The following is a 23,239-nucleotide window of genomic DNA, read 5'->3' as shown; positions in this document are numbered from 1 at the left end:
TGTTACAAAAGACAAAAGATCACTTTTGAAAGTCGAAGAACTCATGTTCTAATAAACAAGACCTTTTGCTTTTAGGTGGAGGAGTTTTTGCAGTTTGGAATCGTGGAAGGAATCCATGACTGCTGTGGTTGTGTAACATGATATGCTCTGCAGACCCACAGCTGTGTGTGAGGCAGAAGGACTGTGTCAAACACAGAGGCAGCTTGTGTTCAATGATCAATGCAGTTCAGTAAAATAACTATGGTTTACATGTGTAGCTAAAATTCAGTGTAGATTTTGTTTGCTTATAAATTTCATAATTAAATATGCAGTGACTATTAGCTATTGGACATAGAAGAGTTTTATATGAAAGGGAATAATGCAATGGTAGATACCTTTTTCGTTATTAAAGATCAACTGATTGTTATGGTTCTATATGTATGATGGATACTGTAAAGACATTTTAGAATTTCTAGAGTTATCAGTGTACATGAAATTACATAAACCTTTTCTCAATGTCTTTTCAGCACTCTAAGCCTAACTTGTTTTTCCTGATTTCATGGAGTAAACATTTTAGTTTTACTTTAAAGAAAAAGACTTCCTTAAAACTTTATTTAGGAACACTTCCTTGTGATTATGCCAGTTCTTTTTTTGGCTTGTTTGAATATATATGCACTCCATTATAACACCAAATAAAAAATACTTTATTTAGGACTAACAGTAATCAACATGTCCCAAGTTAAAATGTTTTGTTTTTAATATGATTGTAACTTGTAAGGAATAACAAATAGATAGCGTTGGGTTATTGATGGATCTGTTGTATTTTCTAAAATAGTCAAAGGTATGAGCAGAATGCTTAGAATCAAGTCCTACCTCCACTATTGAATCTAGCTTAGTAAAAATGCACCCTGTCCACAGGGATGGCTTATGCAATGGAGTCTCTGCTACCCACATAGGAAAACCAGATTGAGTTCTTAGCTTCAATTTGGCTCACCCCTACTAATCTGGACATTTGGGGAATAAACCAACAGATGGGAGATCTCGCTGAACTTTTTTTCTGCTGTCTGGGTATCTCTTGGTCTCTGTGCCTTTCAAATAGATAAATATTCATTGTATTAGAGCAAGGCAATCATAGCAATGTTAATGATTAATTTTAAAAACCATTTTATAGTGAATTGCCAACTAGAAATACTCTCACTGGTTGGACATCTAGCAGACAGGATGATCTTACAGACTCTGTAGCTCGGAAATCTGAAGAACAATGGGCCTGTGCTGCCTGCACACTGATAAATATGCCCTCTTCTAAAGCATGTGATGCTTGCTTGACCTCGAGGCCTGTTGGTAAGTCAGAATTTTGATTTACAGTTTGTTACATTTCAAAGAAATTTAATTATATAAAGTCAGGAATATATCTTGCTCCATCCTCTGTTCTGTAACTCGGTAAAATGTTGTCTCTCTTAAAAGGTTTATAGGAATTGTCTGCTTTTGCCTGTAAATCATGCTAATATTTTGTTCGATGTATTTTTTTTTAACAGGGAGGCAAAACATGCTTGTGTTAAAACAGTATGTGCCTTTGTATCTCAAAAAACTGAGATGATCACATCTGTTCTCTACTGTTTCTAATGAATTATTCAATAAAGCTTTGTTTTATGCAGATTTCAGCAACTTTTGAGTTTGTTATTCAGTCCAAGTGTTTCATAAATTGAAAGGGAGGATTTCTGTAAGAATATCTTTGCAGGTGGAATAGAAAATGCTGATTTTTTTCTCTTCTTTATCCTTCCTACTCCTTGTTATTAAAATCTTTACACAGACAATTGTACTGATTTCATTGAAATCCTTCAAAATAACTCTCTATAGCTTACAATTTCATGCGTTCAGAGAATGTAAAACCTCAGAGCAAACCTGTGATTAAGAACCATCTCATTGATGCTGCTTCTATTGTAGTCTTGGAGTGTTATTTCTTTCTTCAATTAGAGATGAGAAAATTCATTCTTGACTTATGGACCCCAACTTTGTGTTAGCTGTCATTTTGCGTTTTGTTCCCTGGGCCAGAAAGGCAGGCATCACCCCTTGCACAGCTTTGCTAAGAGCAGAAAGGACTGGATCTCCTATTTCTATTTCTCCTCCTTCTAGATCATTTTCAGAGAGAAAGAGAGCCCTTGGAAACCCGGTCTTCAGTTTCCACATTTATTGCTTACAGCATTCTGAAATGCCTTTACATGTCTTAATTAACTATTTTCTTGTGAATTTTTCTGAAAGTGAAAAGCATCCATCTTAGTTACAGTTTGCAAAATATTATAGATTCCACAATCCCAGGATACTTTACAGAAACCCACATATTTAGTAGTGACTTTGAAATCATCTTTGTTTTAATAAGTCTTACACTGTAGGAAAGATCTGCTATTAACAAAACAAGAAAAAAACTTTCAAATGCTTAAACATAAAAACAAATATAGATCTTTGTTAATGCCATCTTGAGGGCCTATAAGTTGTTAATATTTTGTATTAGAAGTAATACTGCATTTCCCGACCAAAGTTTGATTAATGATGACTTACCCAAGCTAACATTGTATTATTTAAGCTATGTAATATTAAACTATAATAAAATGAATTAACCTTTAATCCAATAAGACATCTCAAATATCTAATTGCTTTATAAAAGTATTTTGGAATAATTTATCTATTTTTTCAGATTCACTGTTCAGGAATGAAGAAAACTCTACTGCCTTTAACAGTTTAGTGAAGTATCCTTGTAATAGCTTTGGAAAGTCACATTCAGAAATCAAGATCAACAGGAAAACTGCATTTGGAGCTACAACCCTTGTCTTGACTGATCTTACCAGTAAATCCAATACTTTTGAAAGAACAAAAAGCCCAAATCAGATACTGCATGGGGAATTTCAAAACATGCTTTCTACTAACGTTTCTTTTAGTGAGGCACGACACCCCTCCAAGGAGAGAACAAACTATATAACTCAACCATCTGACAAAGTGAACATAGCACCAGTGGTCTTCTCTCAGTCTAAATTATTCAGTTCTGCACATAAAAAATTGAAAACAACCCACTACGTATCACGAGACCTTCAAAGTTGCAACCCTGGATTTTCCAGCAGGTATGATGATTTTAACCTTGGTCTTTACGGTATTTACATTAAGTTTTAAGAGGATTAAAAGAACCTGTCCACTCGTAAGAAAGTCAAATCGATTCTGTAGACATAAATCAAATAGTGGAAAACTGTTAAAGCGATTTACTCCTTTCTCTAGATTATGGTGTTAAAGAATGAATTAAGAAAAAAATAGGTTTTTATACATGTATGCTATTTTTTTCTAACCGTAATAGCATGCAGTTATACAGAATACTTGAAGCATACTGGAAATAATAAGGGAATGTATTTCAATTACTCATAGTCATTTGAGTTTATCAATCACCAGTTTTAGCAGGTTCTTTTTTTTAATATTTGCTTCCAATGAATTTAAGTCTTTTAAAAAGGAAATTTTTTGATAAAAATTTAGTAAGTATCTTGTATTTTAAAGATAGGTCTCTGATATAACTTTAGTGACATTTCTATTAAAGAACATAACTATATCTCAAACAAAACTGTGAGATAATGTTCTTTATTTCAACCAAAAATTCCAAAAGCAACATTATTCCTTTCTTATATGAAATATGTAAGTTATAATTACAGCTAATGAATACTACATAACAAGATATATTTTGAGACAAGTAGCCTCATGTCTAAAAAAAAGATCCTAATTGCTGTTACCTTACAGAAATTGACATAAATACTATCATCCCTTTTTCATTTGTAAGTTCAGAAGCTCCTGAATCAATTATTTTACTCTGTTTACTTTTCCCACTTTGTTTCATTCCTTCGTCTGGGCTTCCTGCCACTCCCTGACTTTATGCTTCCATCAAAGAGAAACCTTTCCCCATACATTCTGTTTTTTCAGCTGCTTTTTTTCCTCTAAACAGTGGGCATGACACAGATGTCTGGCACAGTAGTTAAGGTGCCAAATGAGATGACCACATCCCAGCTCATATCCCAAGTTGGAGTTCTTGGGTTGTAGTCCTAACCCCACTTCCAGTTCCAGCTTCCTACCACTGTATTCTCTTGAAGCAACAGTAACAGCTCAGGGGTCACTGCCCTTGAGTCACTGCCACCCATGTGGGAAGGCCAAACTGAGTTACCAGCTCCCAGACTCAGCCTTTTGCCTGGCTCAGACCAGATTATTGAGAGCATTTGAGGGGTGATATGCATACCAAATCTCTCTCTCTCTCTCTGTTTCTGTAACTCACAAATAAAATTCTGCTCATAAATAAAATTGAACAGCAGATGTCATATACGTAGCATTTTTAAATGAAGTGAAGAATGAAGGGCCTTTTTCTGACATATATATTTTTTTTTACTTGCCATTGGGAAATAGAGAAAAATCTCTTTGGGTCAAATCTAAAGCAGTTGCAGACTGAATACTGATTACCAACTTTTTCTCTCAATAGTATGTTATTGTTCATGGGAGAATTGCACCTCTGAGCAGTGGGAAGAAAGATCACTTAGTGTTCGCTCCTAGGTCACGTTCACTCCTAGGAAAGCCTTACAACTGGTTTCATAACAATTGACATAGTTTTTGCTCAATAGATGCATTTATCATGAGGGTTTTTTTCCCCAATGATTTCTTTTTACTGAAAAGTCGGATTTACACAAAGAAGGAGAGGTAGAAAGACAGATCTTCCATCTAGTGGTTTACTCCTCAAGTGGCCACAATGGCCAGAGCTGAACCAGTCTGAAGCTGGGAGCTTCTTCCTGAGCTCCACAGGGGTACAGGGCCCCAACACTTTGGGTCTTCCCCTGCTGCTTCTCAGGCCGCAAGCAGAGAGCTGGATGGGAAGCAGTTGGGGTATGAGCCAGCACCCATCTGGGATCCTGGCACATGTGAGGAAAGGGTTTAGCCACTAGGCTATAGCACCAGGCATTATCATGAGTTTTTTGTCCACATGAAGTCATCATCAGTTAAACTTGATGATTTATCCTTGATTGACTTTTCAGAACATTTTGTCCAAAATCATTTAAGGATATCAAAGTGTAACTCCTGTGCCTGATACAATTTGAGTTAAGCTGTGGAGTTTGGACTTGGAACTGAATCGAGCAATATACCAACATTTCACTTAAATCCTATCAGTGCCTCATGATAACAGTTCATAAAAGAGTTGGTTAAGGGTGCTTTGAGTTAAGAGGCTATCTTGCTCTTCAGATAAAATCATTTTGAATAGGCTTTTTTGTTCTGTGGCTCAAATGGGAAGAAGTAAAAGTGATCATTTAAAAATATTGTGCCATTCATTGTGCCTAGGATGACATATCTTGGCATATTTTTTATTATTTTTAATTCATTAATTGCATTGTATTATGTGACACAGTTTCATAGGTACTTGGGTTCTCCCCACCCCTCCCCAAACCCTCCCACCATGGTGGATTCCTCCACCTTGTTGCATAACCACAAATCTTGGCATATTTTTATCTCCTTAGTGGTTTATAGAAAATCTCAGACAATTTAACTAATAAATTAGAGTTTTAAAAAATGAATGTAACCTTAAATTTAAGTGATTTTTTTCCTAAGCCATTAGAAGTGGGATCATATGATTACTCACAGTGCACAATATAACATGGAGAGGCTGCAGCATATGTGTGTATTAAATATAAGACCACCAGGACTGAGACTGCACAATCAATCAGTATCAACTAGCAGAATAAATGTCAACTGATGAAATAAATTCACCCAGCAGCCCTTCTGTACCCAGCTACTTTACAAGGAATAAATTGCAAATTACTGTCATTTATTTCATTTTTCTTCTTGTCTGGCAGCTACTGTGTTCATCTTGTGGACAAGATGCCTAGTAGAAGCTCACAACAATACTAAGAGAGCAGGTGGTCCACTCAGAATTTATAGGCACTTTATTTTTCTTTAATTGCTATAGGGTAACTAATTAGACTGTTGTTCTCTTAATGACTGATCCCATCACCGTAAGATGCGTGCTATGAAAATAGGACATATTTCCAAACTTATCTGTAAAGATAATCCTGACTATCGTCCAGCTCCTGGATTGTAAATTAGATGATTGAACCAATTTTCATCTAGTCCAGAATAATTGTTAATTAAGTTTTTAATCTGGTTATTGAGTGTATATTAATGCACTTTCAAAGAAAGCATGTGTTCTGCATTGAAACTTTTCCTGACTTGATGTAAAGCCTCACCTAGATGACTGAAATGACATTAGATAAATCTTCAACATTTTCTCTTCTCTTCTCCCATCAGGGGTACTGACAGTATCATATAATCACCACTGCAACTACTTATACTTTCTTGTTTCTGTGCTGCCTCTTAGAGTTTTCAGTCCCTAAGGATTTCAGAACTTTGTGGGTCATTTAACTTGTGCTCTATTTTTTGAAGATTTGTTTCAACAGGCAGAGTGATAGAGAAAGGGAAAGACAGAGATCTTTAATCTGCTGATTCACTCTGCTGCTGTGGGTCTGGGTCAGATGGAAGCCTGAAGCTTGGAATACCCTTCTGGTTGCCTACATGGGTAACAGGGTCCCAGGTACTTAGGGCCATCTTCTGCTGTTTTTCCCGGCACATGTGCGGGCGATGGGTTAAAAGCAGAGCAGCTAGGACTCTGAGATGGAATGCCGGTATCACAGGCAGTAGCTTACCCGCTTTGGTTTGTTTTAATCTTTGAATAATCCTAGATGACAGCATAAACATTCATATAGACTTACTAATTAAAAAAATGTTTTTCAGGCAACATTTTTATAACATTTCCCCCTATCTGCAAAGTAAATTAAACAGTGAGGAATTCACCATTGAAAAAAAAATATTCACTTTAAAATTGCAAATCTCTGATTGGCAATAGTTTGTGTGTCTTCATGGTAGTATTTATCTGATCTCTATTCGATTTCATTTTTAATTGATAACTGTCTGTCGAGAATGTTTCATGGCTTAAGCACTATTTCTATTTCTAATGACCTGTCTTTCAGCAAACTTCAGCCAGAAAGATCAAATCCAGTCTACCAACTGTTCAAATAAAAATTTGTAGCCATTTAATTATACTGATGACTGCAAATAACAGAATGAAGTAGTTGCAACAGAAAGCAATAGAACCATGCATAGAAATGTGTGTTAGAAATGTTTGCCAATCCATAATCTTTTACCAAGCCCTGGTCTATGATAGCTCATTTATAACGCAGTATTTATATACTCATTGATGATTCTAATCATCAAAAAGTGAAGATATTCTATCAAACTTACCCAATGAAAGGTTATGCAGTACGTAAGTTTTTAAGTAATTATTGACACAAAGAGAAGTCAAAATGTTCTCATTTAATCAGAACATTTAATTTTCCTGGAAAATGTTTCCTATCATAAAATGAAGATTAGGCTGTGCATATTTAGAGCTGATGTGATCGCAGGTGGCATCAGTAGCTTGGTTACTTCACTCAGTGTTTCCCAACTTAATGTGCATATGAGTCACCTGGGGATCTTATTAAACACAGACTCTAATTCTGTAGGTGATCTGGAGCGGGGGGCAGATAATCCTGTATTTTTAATGAGCTCTCAGGTGATGTTAATGCTCCCAGTCAGTGGACTAAGATCTCTTGTGAACATTTATTTCTTTACACCAAGGAAGAAACCAAATGGAAGACAGAAATCAATCAAAAGGTAGACGTTAGGTTTGTTCCCTTTCTCCTTGGTCCTACCCTCTACTTTTGCGCCTCTTCCCTGAAAAGCGTTACCTTGTGAACATTTTTTAGCCTCTCTTGGATAATGTGGAACCTGGAAACCTCCAGGTTGAAGCAAGTGGATTAGACAACTTTTAAGTGATTGTTATCCAAAACAGAAACCTTTTAAATAATCCATAAAACTAAGTTTTTCTGTGTGCAGAGTTTCAATTAGGAAAGTATTTCATTAATTTCTATTCTTTATTTTTTTCTGTCTCAATTTTTTAAACAACATTATGAGTTGCTTCCATTTTGAAATCTGTTGATCTTATCCAGATAGTCAGCTTTCCTAGAAGTTAAAGTTTTAATGTTGCCCCCTTTGCTCTGGACTGGTGAAATGGAAGGTTGTGGAAAAGTACAGTGCCTCTCTTCCTTCTTTCTGATTTGGTATTACCCACAGTTCTAAAAGACAAGCCACCAGCCCTACCCTGAAAGAGGTACCAAGAAAAAGTTGCTAGAGAAATGTTCAATTATGCTGATTTCATTAGCCATGCCTACAGCTGCCTTCAGTTTATAAATGGCTGCTATATGAAAAGCTTCAAAACCTGCACTCAGAATATTTGAGGCCACGCAAATGATTTCAAGGCAGTATATTTAAGCATCTGTTTTATAAACGAGTTTAAGCCAGTTTAGTCACAAATAAAAAATCACATTCTCTGCACATTTCAATTAGATATGATGCCTGGAGGCATCATTATAGAAACAAGTGTGTGGGAAAAGCAGTGCACAAAGCAGAGAAATGAACAATATCTTTGGTTTTAAGTTTTTTTTAATTAAAGATATTTTATTCTTTAGAAATGCTCCCCCCGTGAGAAATGAACTGTTTTTTCATTTAAAATTTTAAAGGGGAGAGACTTCTGGTTTTAATTAACGTGAACACTTTTTCGCTTCAGATGGCTTATTAAAATTCTAACTCTTAGAAAGGCATTATTAAAATATGCAAAATATAGAAAATTAAAAATAATAATGAAACTTCTTTGTAAGAAAAAATTCAGCTTACGCAGCTACAGTACAAGGCCAGCTTCTGAGATTTCTATGCTGTTTTCAGAGTTAACCTCTCAATGCTCTTGACTCTAATTACAGGGGAGAATATAATGTCCCTACTAGATTTAGGGAATGCATGCTTCTACTCATCCAGGAAACCTGATTTTTTTTTTTTACAGTTTCACTGCAACTATTTGGTAGCCTTGATCTGAGAAAAACATAGACACTGCCAGTAGACACTGGAGAGAGCTCAGTGATCACTGTTGGAGAAAATAATAAGGTTGTGGCTAATTGTTCAGAGTAAGGAGGAGGAGAATGACAACCGGGTTTCTGAACTTGAGAATATTTTATAGGAAACAGAAGTGGACAAAGTAATATTGAATAAGAAATGAATCAAAACATTAGACATGAAAATGAGGAAAATTTGATGAATTGGATGTATGATTCAGTTGCTTTTGTTCTTTAGAAAATTTTAATTATGTGCTTGGATACATAGATAGCATTGAAAAAAATTAGAATTGCCCAGGACAGCAAAGAATTTTAAAAAGTAGCCATGTGTGTGTAATTACCTGAAATAGATCCTGTTGTTCTCACTTTTTGATACAATTTCTTTATACAAGTGGAATTCTAATGTGTGGGGGTGAGGTGGTGTGAGTGATGCCGTTAACACTATTATGCTACAGTTATTTTGTAACCTGTCATTACAGTGATCTTCAAATTAATACGACAGATGGTCCTTGCATGTTAAATGCCAGCAGTCCTCGATGCAGTAAACACAACCGCCTCTGCGTTCTCAGAATTGTGAGAAAGGACGGTGAAAACAAGGGAAGGCGGTTTTATGCTTGTCCTCTACCTAGAGAAGCACAGTGTGACTTTTTTGAAGTACGTGTTACGATTTATAAAGCCTACTATAGTGTAATTTAATTGTTTTAAATCATGCATTTGTCAATGTGTTTGAGAAGAAGAACATTGCACACACACACATACACTCAAACACAAAGAGAGAGGGAGAGAATCTTCTATTGTTGGCTCACTTTTCAAATGCTGGCAATAGTTAGAGCCAGGCTAGATGGAGCCAGGGTCCTGGAATTCAATCTGGGTCTCCAATGTGAATAATGAGGCTCCGCCTGCTGCCTCCCAGGCTGTTCACTAACTGAAAGCTGGAATTGGAAGCGAAGACAGATCTTTAACTCAGGTGCTGTGCTACAGGATGCAAGCATTCCATGCAAAATCCTAACTACTGTCCCAAATGTTGCACCTACTTTTTCATCATTAAAATTTTTAAAAAGTGCCTTTTTAAAACTTTTGTTCAACATTTTAAATTGCTTTAGCCCTAAATTTTTGAATATGGCTAAATAGCCACATTAGCATTCAGTTTAAAGTGTGAAACTTGAATAACTTAAATTCGAAGTTCAACCGAAAACAGTCAACAAAATAATAAGTAATCAATTATTAGGCCATATTTTATTTGTAATCACAGACATCGAAGTGTTGCAGTTGGTTTATAAAGGCAGAGGGGTATTAACTAACAAAGACTATAAGACTTATGTAGCTCAAAATCCACATTAGAAATTTGTTTGTCCTAAACTCAGTGTTACATCAAATCTTGGGTTTATGCACTGGTCCACAGGAAAAATAATTTACACTCCTCACATACAGTAACCAGAACGAACTCTGCACAAGTTTGACTCCTTTTCTGTTAGATGGGATCATATAAGTTGATCTTTCTATAGTCCTCAAAGCGACCGTGTCACCAGTCTGTGTATCTAGATGCATGCTTTTCCAAGTTTTAGTGCTGCAACAACAGAACAGTCTGCTTGGGCTTTTGAGAGAACAAAATGTCTCCATTGTGATACCTTCTTAAGAAATTTCCCAGAGAAAATTTGATAGTGATTTTTTAGACCAGAAGTAGCTACTCTGCTGCATTTGCAGATTTCCTTCTCTAGAAGCTTTAGTAGATGTCATGTGGAAAGTAAGATAATAGCCTCCCTCATACCTCTCCTGAGGCCATAGCTAATGTGAGTAGCACAATGAAATTTGCCCAATTTAGTTCCAGGCAAGTCCCCATGGATTCATTCTTTCCTTTGCAGGAGTGGGGAACCTTATTTCAGACATGGGCTATTTGGATATTCATAACATCATTCATGGGCCATAGAATTATCAACTTAAAAATTAGCCTGCTGTAGATTTATTGAATTGCAGTTGCCTTGTCAGGGCCAGAACAAATGATTGATTTGGCAGCCTTCTATGGCCCATGGGCAAGACATTCCCTACCACAGCCAGCAAGTTTAGTATTAGAATCATGACAAACCTTTGATCTCACAGTGTTAACTAAAACAGATGGATATAGCAGGGACACTACTATCAGCCACATTCTGGTAGTTTTCAATTATTCATAAGCTGAAAGAACTGTAAATATTATTTAAATAGGCGAAAGCTCAGAAATACGGCAGTTGGCTATAGGTTTCCAACAAATTTGAGAGATCCTTCTTATAGGATATAAGCATTTTTAAAGGCAACAACTAATGAATTCTGTTTTACAATGTCAAATGAATCCTAACAGCGGTGAAAACAATACGGTACTTTATAATCAGGTGAGCCCAAGTTTAGTCCAGACATGACCATCACTGCCCATGTTTTTACCGTCTTATCTTTTTCTCCCCGCAGTGGGCTGATTTGTCCTTCCCGCTCTGCAACCATGGCAAGCGCACCATCATGAGAACAGTGTTGAAGATCGGACCTAATAATGGGAAGAATTTCTTTGTGTGTCCTCTGGGGAAGGAAAAACAGTGCAATTTTTTCCAGTGGGCAGAAAATGGGCCAGGAATAAATATGATCCCAGGGTGCTAATATTTTCTCCTTCTCTATCTGGCATTTGATCTCTTCAAACTGTGTAAAATGTTTAGTCCTCTTTGTTTAATTGAAAAATATAGAATACCTACGGTATACTTAAAGTTATTACAATGCTTAAAGCTTTTTTAAATGTTTAACCTTAATAAATATTTGTTTTATCAGATATAAAGTATATTGAATATAAAGTATATATTTAATCATCTTCATGACAATATTTTTAGCATGCTTTTGATAAAACTTCTTTGGACTGATTTATTCTTGAACATGACTGTGTAGCACACTGTAATAAGATACTGTGTCTGTAGTGAATAATTTTCCCAGGTACTCTTGAAAAAGTGTGTATGTATATGTATAATATTAGTTTGTTTTTTTTTTTTAAAAGCAAATTTAAGAAATGAGGTCTCAGGGCTCCTGTTGAGGCATAGTGACATCTCAGTATAAAGCTCCACCATCTTCTGATACATACAAAGGATACTGGTATCCCATATGGGTGCCAGTTTGTATCTAATGCTTCTGGGAGAGCAGCATAGGATTACCAAACTGCTTGGGCTCCCACATACACATGGGAGACCCAGAAGAAGCTCGTGGAACCTGGTTTCATGCTGTCCCAGCCCTGGCCTTTGTGGCCATTTGGAGAGTGAACCAGTGGATAGAAAATAGGTCTCTGTCTCTTTCCCTCTCTCTGTAACAGCATTTCGAATAATAAATCTTAAAAAAAAAAAGAGCCATCTTAATTATGAAAAATAGTTTTTATTGCATTCAATAAAAACCTAAGTTCATGTTTGGTGCTGTGGATATGCCAAACCCATATATACCTTCAGGTATATTTTCACAGAAGGTTATTGGCATTTTATATTTAAGAACCTTAAAAACATTTAAGAACAGAAGTTGAGGGATAGGCATTCAGTGCAGTGACTAAGACCACTCATAGGACATGTGCATACTGTATCACAGTGCCTGAGTTGCAGTTCCCAACCCCAATTCCAATTCCAGTTTCCTGTTAATGCAAACCTTGAAAGGCAGGGTGCTTCAGTTCCTGCCACCCACATGGGAAGCCCAGATTGAAATCTGGACACCTGACATTGGCCTGGCCCAACTCTAGTCCTTACAAGTGTTTGGGTTGTAGAGGGAAGGTCTTTCTATGTCTTTCTCAGACTTCTAAATAATAAAAAAAAGAAAAGGAAAATTAGAGCAGAAGTTGCATGTATGCTTGAAAGAAATTGATTTGTAGTTTTCTAATTTTTATTTTTTTAAACATGTATTATTTTTAAAGTACACTTCAGAACCTTAATGCATTCTAAAATTTCTTCTTAGATCATTTTCCTCTTCAAAATTAATCCAGGTAACTGTATGATTTTTGTCCAAAAGAAAAGAAAATCGATTATCCACAGGTAAGTCCAGATTCTGAATAAAATCAAAGAGTACTGGAGCATAAACAGGCAGTCTTCAGAGAGTGTTACATTTTGAAGAATGAACTAACTGGAAATGAAGTGAATTTTTCCACGTTTCGCAACTTCAATTCTGACAACAAAATCGGCATCAAATGGCCTGGCAAAAACTCCAGTGGAAAACCCAGTCTTTCTGGTCTGAGAAGAGAGCCTGCAGAGAGTTTAAGTACCAGCAATCAATGTAAGAAACAAGAGAGAAATCTCAGAAAGAAATTGTTCAAAGGGGAGCCCAAGTTCAGTGAAAACTCCACATATAGCAATGACCTATCCCTGCGCTACACATACATGGGAAAAACTGAACACAGATAAACAACAAAACTAAAGTTTGGTCTGCAGTTTCAATCTATCTAAATGAATCATTTTTAAAGATGTTTACAATGAGCAAACATAACAGGTTACGTGCACCTGAAACTTTTTAGGCAAACAAGATGTTAGTGTCCAAAACAGCTGAGGCAAATTCCGGGAAATTTGTAGATCTGTGGCATTCAGCCAGTGGGGAACCAGAGGAATCCAGGGATCTGCTTACTAAGGAAGAAAACAGCTTGCCGTGAAGCACTAGTGGGCTAGTGTTCCAAGGCCTCATTTTTTTAAAGATTTTCTTTGAAAAGCCAAATTTACAGAGAAAAAGAAACAGGTTTTCCACCTGCTGGTTCACTCCCCAAGTGGCCACAGGGCTGGAGCTGAGCTGATCCAAAGCCACGTATCCGGAGCTTCTTCCAGGTCTCCTGCATGGGTGTACCGTCCTAAGGCTTTGGGCCGTCCTCTCCTGCCTTCCCAGGTCACAAGCAAGGAGTGGGATGAGAAGTGGAGCAGCCAGGACATGACCCTCCACCCAAATGGGATCCCGATGTATGCAAGGTAAAAATTTAGCTACTAGGCTACCACACCAGTCCTCAAGACCTCACTTTGCTATAATTCCTGAGTCTTAACTGCATCCTTTGAGTAAACAGGTGAAGTTGTTTTGCACATGTAGACCCTAGGAGACAAGTGGCTGGGTTGCTGCCATCTACAAGACATGCTTGTATTTGGTTCTGAATTCTGTTGCAGACATCTGAGGAATGAACTGTGCAAAATTAATTATGCAAAAATATTAAATGTTATGTAGTGTCTGAGAGAAGACCCAATCCAAAATGACCCAAATAGTAGAATTAGCTAGCAAGGGTTTTAAAACAGGTATTATAACTGTTTGTTGAAGTGCATGTTAATGGAAATAACAGATGGAAATCCAAATCTTCGAAAAGTAATGATAAATCTAAAGTGGCAAATATAGGAGTAAATGCAGTATCTTTCTATTAGTTTACTTAAAATGTAGAAGAGTAAAACGTTTAAAGGTATATTCAGAACATTTCAAATTTGTAATATTTGAGTGTATAGACAACAAATGGCCTTCAAAAAAGCTTAAGATTAATGAATATTATGGAGAATTGCATGGGCTTAACATTCTTGCATCAAAATAAACTACTAATGAAACAGGCTTTTACTAAGAATTATAAGAAACAGGCTTTTTGAGAATTATATCATGAAAGAGTAGTCATAAAGCTTGTAAGATTTTATGTTTTCTATGTTTCCTGTTAAATGGTATCAGTCACTCTAATTGTAAAAAAGTTAATTCTGAATTATAGTGACTATTTCCAGTTTTAGGAAGCTTTCCACCATGATTTTTTCTGATACATTTTCAGTGTCATTTTCTACTTCTTTCCTTTTGAGACTCCATGTTACAAATATTAGATTATAAGTTTGTTATTTTCCCATAGATTCCTGAGGTTCTGATAATTTTTCCCAGTTTACTTTTCTGCCTCTTGTTCAAATTGAGCACATTTTATTGATCTGTCTTCAAGTTTGCTGAAACTATTTGCTGTCAACTTTGCTTCACAACTGAGACCATCCAAAACTTTTGCCTGTTTGTTTCAATTGTTGTATACTTCAGTTACATCATTTTCACTTGATTCTTTTCTGTAACTTGTATTTCTATGTTTGGATTTTTAATTTTTCTGTTCCACTTAGGAGAATCAGTAAGTGAATTTTGAAGCACATTCAGATCCTTATCATCTAGATAATTTTAATGTGATTGATCCCAGTATTGTTACTGGTTGAGCATCTTTCCTCTCTCTAGTTCTTTTCTTGAATTTTTCGCATCACAGGTGGATTTTTTATGTGTCCTGAATGTTTTAGTTATTGGTCTATATCCTGTTTAGATCACCTATGTTGGCACGTTGTCCCACGGTGTATATTTAGTGCACAGGTTTGGGCCTGCATAGCCTCCTTTAGATATAATTGCAGTTCTGATCTTCTGCCTTTTTCCAGCATTGCTGTGGATCTTGATTAGTCCTTATGGTTTTGTCTTCAGCCACAGGAGATGTTTTCCTGAGCTGCCTTGTGTGTCTGGGCCACATCTGTAGGGTGTGTGTGGCCAAGAGCCCCTGTGCCTGTGTCTTCTAGGCCATTAGACAGAAGGATGCAATTGTTAGTGTCCTACATCAATGACAGTGAATCCCACTGCTGCAGAAACAGGACACAGCTGTCTGACTTGAGATGGTTCATCTGTTAGTCCTTGGGCTTAATTTTTGGAAGATGCTGTGTGGTGCTAGTATTCACCACTTTTGAGTTTATCTTCATATTTCCTGATGCTTCAAGCCAATATCTAAAGTATTTTAATGAAGAAGAAAAATTGTAGAACATGATAAATTGAGGGTCATTGGTGAGTCCTTATTGAACCGTTACAGCTGCTCTGCTAAGTGCTTTCTATAGATTATTTCATTTAATTCTTTTAGGTACCCTATGAAATAGGCCATTTTCCCCCTTATTTCTGATTGTCTATTTAGGATACCAAGCATTATATAGATTAAATAGGAGATGTGTCTGAGTCACACAGGCCATGATTTGAATTTTGAAATTTGGAAAGTGCTAAAGGCTATACTCCAAATGTACTAATCTTGCCCAGAATTGCATCCTTAATACTGACAAATAGCTATCATCTGTAGGCAAAATAAAAGGAAAAATATGCAAATGAAAACTGATATGAGATTATAATGCATTCTTCTTCTTCCTTAAAAGTTATGTTAGGAGTAAGTGTGTAGTATGCTGGGTTAAACCACCACCTGTGATGTCTGTATCCCCAATATAGAGGTGCCCAGGAAAGAGCCCCACATATGGTTTAATCCAGATCTTGTTCATGCATCTGGGAGGCAGCCAATGATGGCTCAAATAAGTTCTTTCTTAGGATGTGGGAGATCTGGACTGGGCTCCAGGTTTCTTGTTTCAGTTCTGCTTGGCTCCTCCAGTGGTGGATATATGGAGAGAGAAGGAACAGATGGAAGATCTCTCACTGTTTGTCTCTGTCTCTGTCTTCCCCAATCTGCAACTCTGCTTTTCAAATAAATAAACAAGTAAAACTTAAATTTATAATATTTACATTTCCATAAATTTGTTTATATTCTATGTTTTTTTACTTTTTAATCCACCATTTTATGTGCTTTTATAAAGATACCTATAATTATTATTGCTATTAAAGAAAAAAATATTTAATGACCTTTATCCAACGTACAGTAAGGAAGACTGCATTCATGCTCATTGAGATTGTATTAGAAGCACTGCACTGCAACAGAGTCTTGAAACAAGGAAAAGAAATTGGGCTCAACTTTAACAGCACAAGCCAAAGGGCATATAACACAGAGCTGACCAATGCAGGGATCAGTGGATGGAATATTGCTAAGAAGAAATACAAGTGGGAAAGAGAAATTAGGACTAGTGTAACCTAATAGAATTCTTGCTAAAGGCAGGCCAGGTTGACCAGTCGTCATCCAAGGGGGTGAGGGAGGCTGAGGGACCGGATTAGAAATGAAGGCAAGGGCTCAGAGGGTGGAGTGTGGCAGCAACTTCTGTCTAAACTTAGTGGGATTCTTCAGGAAAACTGCATTTCACAAGAATGTGCACAGTCCAGTAAAAAAATTCAGAAGGCTGACATAAGTTGATCCTAGCCAACTCTCCCCACTGTCAATAGAAACCATGTGAGAGATGAGAGAGCAAAGCATTGGACTGAGTTTCCCAAAAGATGAAACTTCTGCTTGGACATCTTAATGGCACGTTAGGTGTTCTCTGAAGTTTGTAGCATAGACTAATTCATGTCCTGCTATTTGCTCTTTCTGCATTCCTTAATGTTCACATATTTAGAGGATTATAACTCTTCATTATTCTTCACCACATCTTACCAAGTTTTAAGTCTTGCACACCATAGAGGCTTGGCAAGTATTTGTTGCATTCAGTAATAGATAAAAGTGTATTATAATACCAGTGAATGTACATTCTAATGTTACACTATTCAAACATGAATACACTGAAAAGCCATTGAAAACAGTGCTCTGGTTTATAGTAAAAGAAATTATTCAGTTTTTTAAAGCTATTAAAATTATCTAGTAATTTAGGTAAAAAAAAAAAAGCTTTTCTTGGAATCCATAGAAATTTGCTTAACAAATGGATAAGCCAAAATTATTCAGATTCTAATGTAAATATTCATTGAGAAAATGTATCTGTCTTATATCTATACTGCATTTAATAATAACACATCAAGGTAATTATTTTTAAAATGTCCTTAAAGCTTCAATATCTTCACTTTGTAGAAACCTAAGATGGTTTGAATAACCTAGATTCACTGATATCTGCTAAACACCTATTATGTGAAACATTCGGTGGTGAGTGTTTTTTAATAGATCTTGCAAATACATCAGTGAGGTAAAAATGATAAAGGGCAACAGAACTATAAATGAATGCTTGATGGAACAAGGAAAGATCCCATCTGGCTCATAAGATACAGGACCTTCAAGAAGGAGAGAGTAATTGGAATTTTACCTTGGTGAAGATCTGCTTATGTACAAGGCATTTCAAGAAGCAGCAAAGGCAGGGATATCAAAGAGCTGCAGCACAGGGTGTGCGGGGAATAGCAAATAGTCCTGCTTGTCTACATGACAGAGTATGTGAAGGAAAATACAGGGAGATAAATGTGTAAAGGAAGAATCAATTCCCATTTCAAGACTATAAATGGAGTTCTTAAGATGGACCAGTTATGTGTTCTGAGGCTATAAAAATAAATAAATCACTCTTCTGCCTTAAGGAACACATCGGCAGATAAGCAAGCCAATGCACACTGGGACATATGCTAAACTAATGTTGCAAACAGAGCCATTTAAGCAGATGAAAAAGGGTTGTAGATGACAGTGTCCATGGTGGTTAATCATATAAACTCAGGAATAACATTGAGCTATGGAGCCAGGCCCTTGTTTCAAAGATCTGCACTGCCCCCTACCTTAACCCTAGACTATGTGATCTTGAACTCAGTATTATATTAAGTTTTAGCTACTGTGTACTAAGTCTCACTACATCTGTTGCATGGTAACAGTAGTGGTAGGATTCCCACAGGGCTATTGTGAAAATAAAATACAATAGTCCTGGGAAAGAGCTTAGCTTAACATAGTTCTTGACAGTTGAAGTTTTGGGTTAATTTCATTATCCTTGTTATTAACTGCACTATTACTATCATCATTCACAATAATTATCTTGAAAGGTTTTAAGAAAAAAATAGCAATGATGATAATCTTTAAGAAGAACTTGCATTTCACTAAGCTAAGAAGGGACTGAGAAGTAAGAGGAGCAAGATGAATGCTTGAAGCATGAGAAAGGTCATGTTGTGTATGTGGAAATGGGAACTTGAAAAAGAAATGCATGAAGGGCCTGCAAAAAGTTCAAGAAAATATATACTATGAAAAATCTGTGCGTGAATTTCAACAAATCCTGAACCAAAACAAAATTACCATTGAATTCTATGCTTCCACTACCTTTAAAAAAATAATTTATCTTTACTTGAAAGTATTGTAGAAGCAGGGAGAGAGAGAGAGAGAGATCGCCCATCCACTGGTTCACTCCCTGAATAGCTGGAATCCAACAGCTTCCTCAGTGTCTCCTACATGGGTGCAGGGGCGCAAGGACTTGGGCCCTCCTCTGCTGTCTTCTCACACCATTAACAGCGAGCTGGATCAGAAGTGGAGCTCTTAGGAAATGCCAGAGCCACAGGAGGGGGAATTTGCCTGTTACACCACTTCACCAGCTCCACGTCCACAAACTTTTTTTTTTAATTATTTTGTATTAATCAGAAGACTGTGGAGTTTTATGCTTAGGAGATGTCAAAAATTTTGAAATGGAAAATTGAAGGAACCACTTATAGTCCTTCATTTGTGAATAACCGAGAAACCCTAAGCTTCAGAGTACTTCAGAAATAATTACAGTCTACATAGGAATTATGCATCAGAACAATGAGTATAAATAATTGTCAATTAAAATTATTTAAAACCCATTCTGTCCCTCTCGGTTCATAGTAGAGATTGTAGCTTTAAGCTCATGGAAACTTGGAGTTTATAGTGTTTCTAGGGACACGCAGTGTCACCCAGAGTGATGGGCCCAGACTGTCCCACAGGGTCCCATTCCCTGAAATATATTCACAGAGGGATCAATCCAATGCCTCTAAAAGAGACACAGCAGGGCCTATTGGGGAAATGGCAGAAAACAGGTAGAAAGCTATTATTTTTAGAAATTACAGAAAGAAAGTCAATAGTACCATTCCTGTTTCATATTTGAATCCTTTTGGTTTCTCTAATAAAATAGTTGTAAGGAATGGAAAAGATTTTAAAGAAGAGATGAAGCAATGAAAAAATGATGACAAGGAAAAGATCTTGTGAACAGAAAGAAAAGGATGAAAAAGAATAGAACATTGACACATGCACTCTCCATCTATTTTTGTTAATCAGAAAAATAATAAATATGGAGTATCAACAGAAGAACAATTCTCTGAAGGTTTAAAATACATGTGAATGCTTTGAACGAAGCATGATCATAAAATGCACAACTGAAAAGCAAAGTAATGTCTCATTACACCAATTCCAAGTCCCCTTTCCTACTGACATATCTGTAACTCCCAGTCACTGGTATAGGCATCTTGGTTTATATGCTAATACATTGTTGTCTGCTTTTAATATGCATTTATTTTCTCATTATTTTATTACATTTAGCTTGTTTGGCACCATTTGAAATAATTTATTTTGTTAACAATGGCAAAAAATTTAGGAGACTGAGCAGAGTAAAGAAAAATATGATATCTATGTATATGAGCTGGTTATTGACTCATTAGTTTAATAACTTGTTTTCTCAAACTTGAATAATTTAAATGCATTAGAAATGATACAGCACTAAAACGTACATTCTTACAATGGTAAACACTGGATCTAGAATCTGTTTGTAGTTATTACTTATTTAAAATAAACAAGTAAATTCCATTGAGATATGGTCTCATTTACAGGAATGTTCTATTAGCAGGCAGCAGTGAGCACCACAATTAACCATATCAGCACATTAAAGCCTAATGTGTAAACTCCACATAGCAACGAACACATATCCTACCATGGCCTATTAAGTAATCAGAAATAATTGCAGATAATTAGCGCTTGAACAGCTGCATAAACTCAACTATTCCATTTTTTATCAGACATGGAGACTTCAAATGGAAGGACAGTTTATCAGCTATGTCTTGAACTTAGTGGGACTGTCATCAGAAACAAAAGTAGGGACACATTCTTACATCTGACAGCATTTTGCCATTTGAAATTTTCTTCTGCAAATACTTTCAGGGTTTACACAGGTATAGCTCTGCATCTGGAAAATATGGAAGCAAAGATATTGCCAATGACCAAATACTCTTGTAAAACTGAAATAGGATAATAAGCAGAAATCGAGTAGGAAAACCCATTCAATGAATTTTTATTATACATATTTTTGTATTTTAGCTCAAATTTAATTTACATATCCTTATATATGATTCCCAAATTATTTCTATAACACCAAAAGTAAACATATCGTTGCATTTTAATTAATATGCTATATAAGGATTTGTTTCAAATTTTAAAGTGTACTATTTTTCCCTCAATATAGAACATGTGCTAAGTTGAATATGACAACTGTCCTTAGAAATGTGAAGGAGTGATGTGTAAAGGAGTCATATTTATTCCACGCATGTTTAGAAAAAAATAATCCTGAGATTCATAGATCTAAAAGCCAAAAAATTCCAAAAATTGACATTTTTACAGAAACTAGTTTTTACCGAATTTGTCAAAAAGCTCCCACTTCTGCATAAAAACAAAAAACTCAGATCATATGATGCTTACAGCAATTGCATGTATCCAAGCAACATACATACATGTTCAGTTGTAGGATGTTACCAAAGTATCTGTGACAGATCTGCTTTTAACACAAGAACACTACAGAGTTGAGGCAGAATCCTAAACTATGCAAGTCTTAAATCTTCATTTAAGATGCTGTTATTTCCAGCAGTTAAGAATGCAGTCTTTCATATACTCAAAACACTAGAAGTTGGTTGCTACCAGATCAGCAGGCTTGTAAACAAGAAGCCATCCATTTTTAAAATGTTTTAAGTGAGCAATTTGCAAACTCCAAGGTTGGAAAAACCCTAAGAAGGCACAGTTGTGGGAATTTACAATCATCATAGCTGTGCTAAAGACTGCGATTCTTCCAAAATGAGATTTCAAAGCAGTATAGTTCAAAACAACAGCTCTTAAAAACAATGAAAAAGAGAAAAAAGGAAGGAAAGAGAATAGGCATATGTACAATTTCTCCACCAATTTGTGACAACCAATTAGTTAACTTATCCACTCCAAAAAAAACAAAACCTGGACACCATATTACACTACCTCAGTAACTATTCAAAATTACAGCGGATACAACTCTGGGTCCAGTATTACCAGTGTTGTCCGGAGCCAGTTTATAGTGACATTCAGTTCTCTACACCAAGGAAAGTGGTTGTCCACAGCCACTGTCTAGGGAACATAAAACTAAAATTCTAAGGGAGGTGGGGTGGGATAGACGCTGCTCTGCTGGTCCGCCCCGCTGCTTTCTGTTCCATAGTGCACGCTCAGAAACCTTTCACATTACTCTGCTTGGTCAGTTTGCTTGCCTGCGGAGGTTTGGGCCAGCTGATCCTGCCCATTGGAAGGTGCCTGTTGTACCGATTTCTGCTTTAACATTGTCCAGTCAAACATGTAATCATATTGATGGTTCAGGGTCCTGAAAAGAATGCGGAACAGCTGTCTCAGGTACATATAGTCCGGGGCCTCCTCAAAACGCAGCCCACGACAGTAGTTTAAGTACATGGCAAACTCTGCAGGAAACCCCTTACACAAAACCTCAACAGGAGTGGACATCTTCTTTTCACTAATCTTCTCATATTTTTGTTTCTTTGTTGCAGCCTTCAGTCCTTGCCATGGCAGACTGGATCTGTTCAAGTACATCAAAACGTATCCCATGGACTCCATGTCGTCCCGGCGACTCTGCTCGATGCCAAGATGTGCGTTGATGCTGGCGTATCGGGCCGTGCCGGTGAGGTTTTTATCTTCTCGATATGGGATGTGTTGCCTGGTCCTGTTGTCTCGGTACTTTTTGGCCAAACCAAAATCAATAAGGAATAACTTATTACAGTGACGTCCAATCCCCATGAGAAAGTTATCCGGCTTGATGTCCCTGTGTATGAAATTCTTTGAATGCACATATTCAATCCTACTAATCATTTGGTCAGCCAACATAAGCACCGTTTTCATTGAGAACCTTCTTGAACAGAAATTGAAGAGGTCTTCGAGGCTGGGTCCTAGAAGATCCATGACTAACACGTTGTAGTCTTTCTCCTGGCCATACCACCGTATGTGGGGGACGCCCACGCCACCTAGGAGAATCTTATAGAGTTTGCTCTCGTACAGCAGCTGAGGGTGCCTGGCCTTCTGCGACTCCAGCTTCACAGCCACTTCCTCACCGTTGGTGATGTTCATCGCCAGATAAATGTCCCCGAAGGAGCCGGACCCGATCTTCCGTAACAGTTGGTATTTCCCACCGACAATGAATTCGGCAGCAGCCTTGGAGCCGCTGCCGGCCGCCATTCTGAGAGACGTCGGAGGCCTCCGAGGCTCGGCCACCGAGGAGCAGGGCGGCTGGACGCGGACACCCGAGGCCTTCCCCTGTGTCACGGGGCCCGGAATCTGCCAGCGGAGACAGGACCACGGCGGCTCAGTCAGGTTTGTTCCCACTTGGGAGGATTGTGAGGCAGTCCTTGCGGTTACTAGGTTGGGCCCCGGAGACGCAGGGTTCTTTGGGCCCTGCCGT

General features: G+C 37.1%; 2 protein-coding genes across 4 annotated transcripts in view; one reads left to right on the top strand and one right to left on the bottom strand.

The window, feature by feature from the left end:
- NEIL3 (nei like DNA glycosylase 3) overlaps nucleotides 1-11,732 on the top strand; it is a 41,672-nt gene extending 29,940 nt beyond the window's left edge. The window contains exons 7-10 of the mRNA XM_058669972.1: nucleotides 1,151-1,320; nucleotides 2,672-3,092; nucleotides 9,440-9,614; nucleotides 11,400-11,732. Coding sequence (XP_058525955.1) covers nucleotides 1,151-1,320; nucleotides 2,672-3,092; nucleotides 9,440-9,614; nucleotides 11,400-11,582 — 949 coding nt within the window. The 3' untranslated portion in view covers nucleotides 11,583-11,732. The remainder of the gene's footprint in view (nucleotides 1-1,150; nucleotides 1,321-2,671; nucleotides 3,093-9,439; nucleotides 9,615-11,399) is intronic.
- On the bottom strand, nucleotides 11,454-23,025 carry LOC101534687 (casein kinase I-like). 3 transcript variants are annotated; one of them, XM_058669975.1, is made up of 3 exons: nucleotides 22,044-23,025; nucleotides 20,655-20,728; nucleotides 11,454-11,472 (listed from the first exon to the last, which is right to left on the bottom strand). In XM_058669975.1, exons 1-2 carry the CDS (start codon nucleotides 23,014-23,016, stop codon nucleotides 20,700-20,702), a joined length of 1,002 nt encoding a protein of 333 aa, XP_058525958.1. In that variant the 5' UTR covers nucleotides 23,017-23,025; the 3' UTR covers nucleotides 11,454-11,472; nucleotides 20,655-20,699. The 3 variants fall into 3 exon arrangements, with proteins under 3 accessions (XP_058525958.1, XP_058525957.1, XP_012786850.1); XM_058669974.1 differs by lacking the exon at nucleotides 11,454-11,472 and adding an exon at nucleotides 14,981-15,674; XM_012931396.2 differs by lacking the exon at nucleotides 11,454-11,472 and having other exon boundaries at nucleotides 20,534-20,728.
- Nucleotides 23,026-23,239: the final 214 nt, after the last annotated feature.

Source organism: Ochotona princeps, chromosome 11 (assembly GCF_030435755.1).
Source record: "Ochotona princeps isolate mOchPri1 chromosome 11, mOchPri1.hap1, whole genome shotgun sequence".
Taxonomy (NCBI): domain Eukaryota; kingdom Metazoa; phylum Chordata; class Mammalia; order Lagomorpha; family Ochotonidae; genus Ochotona; species Ochotona princeps.
This window is presented reverse-complemented; position numbering and strand designations above follow the sequence as displayed.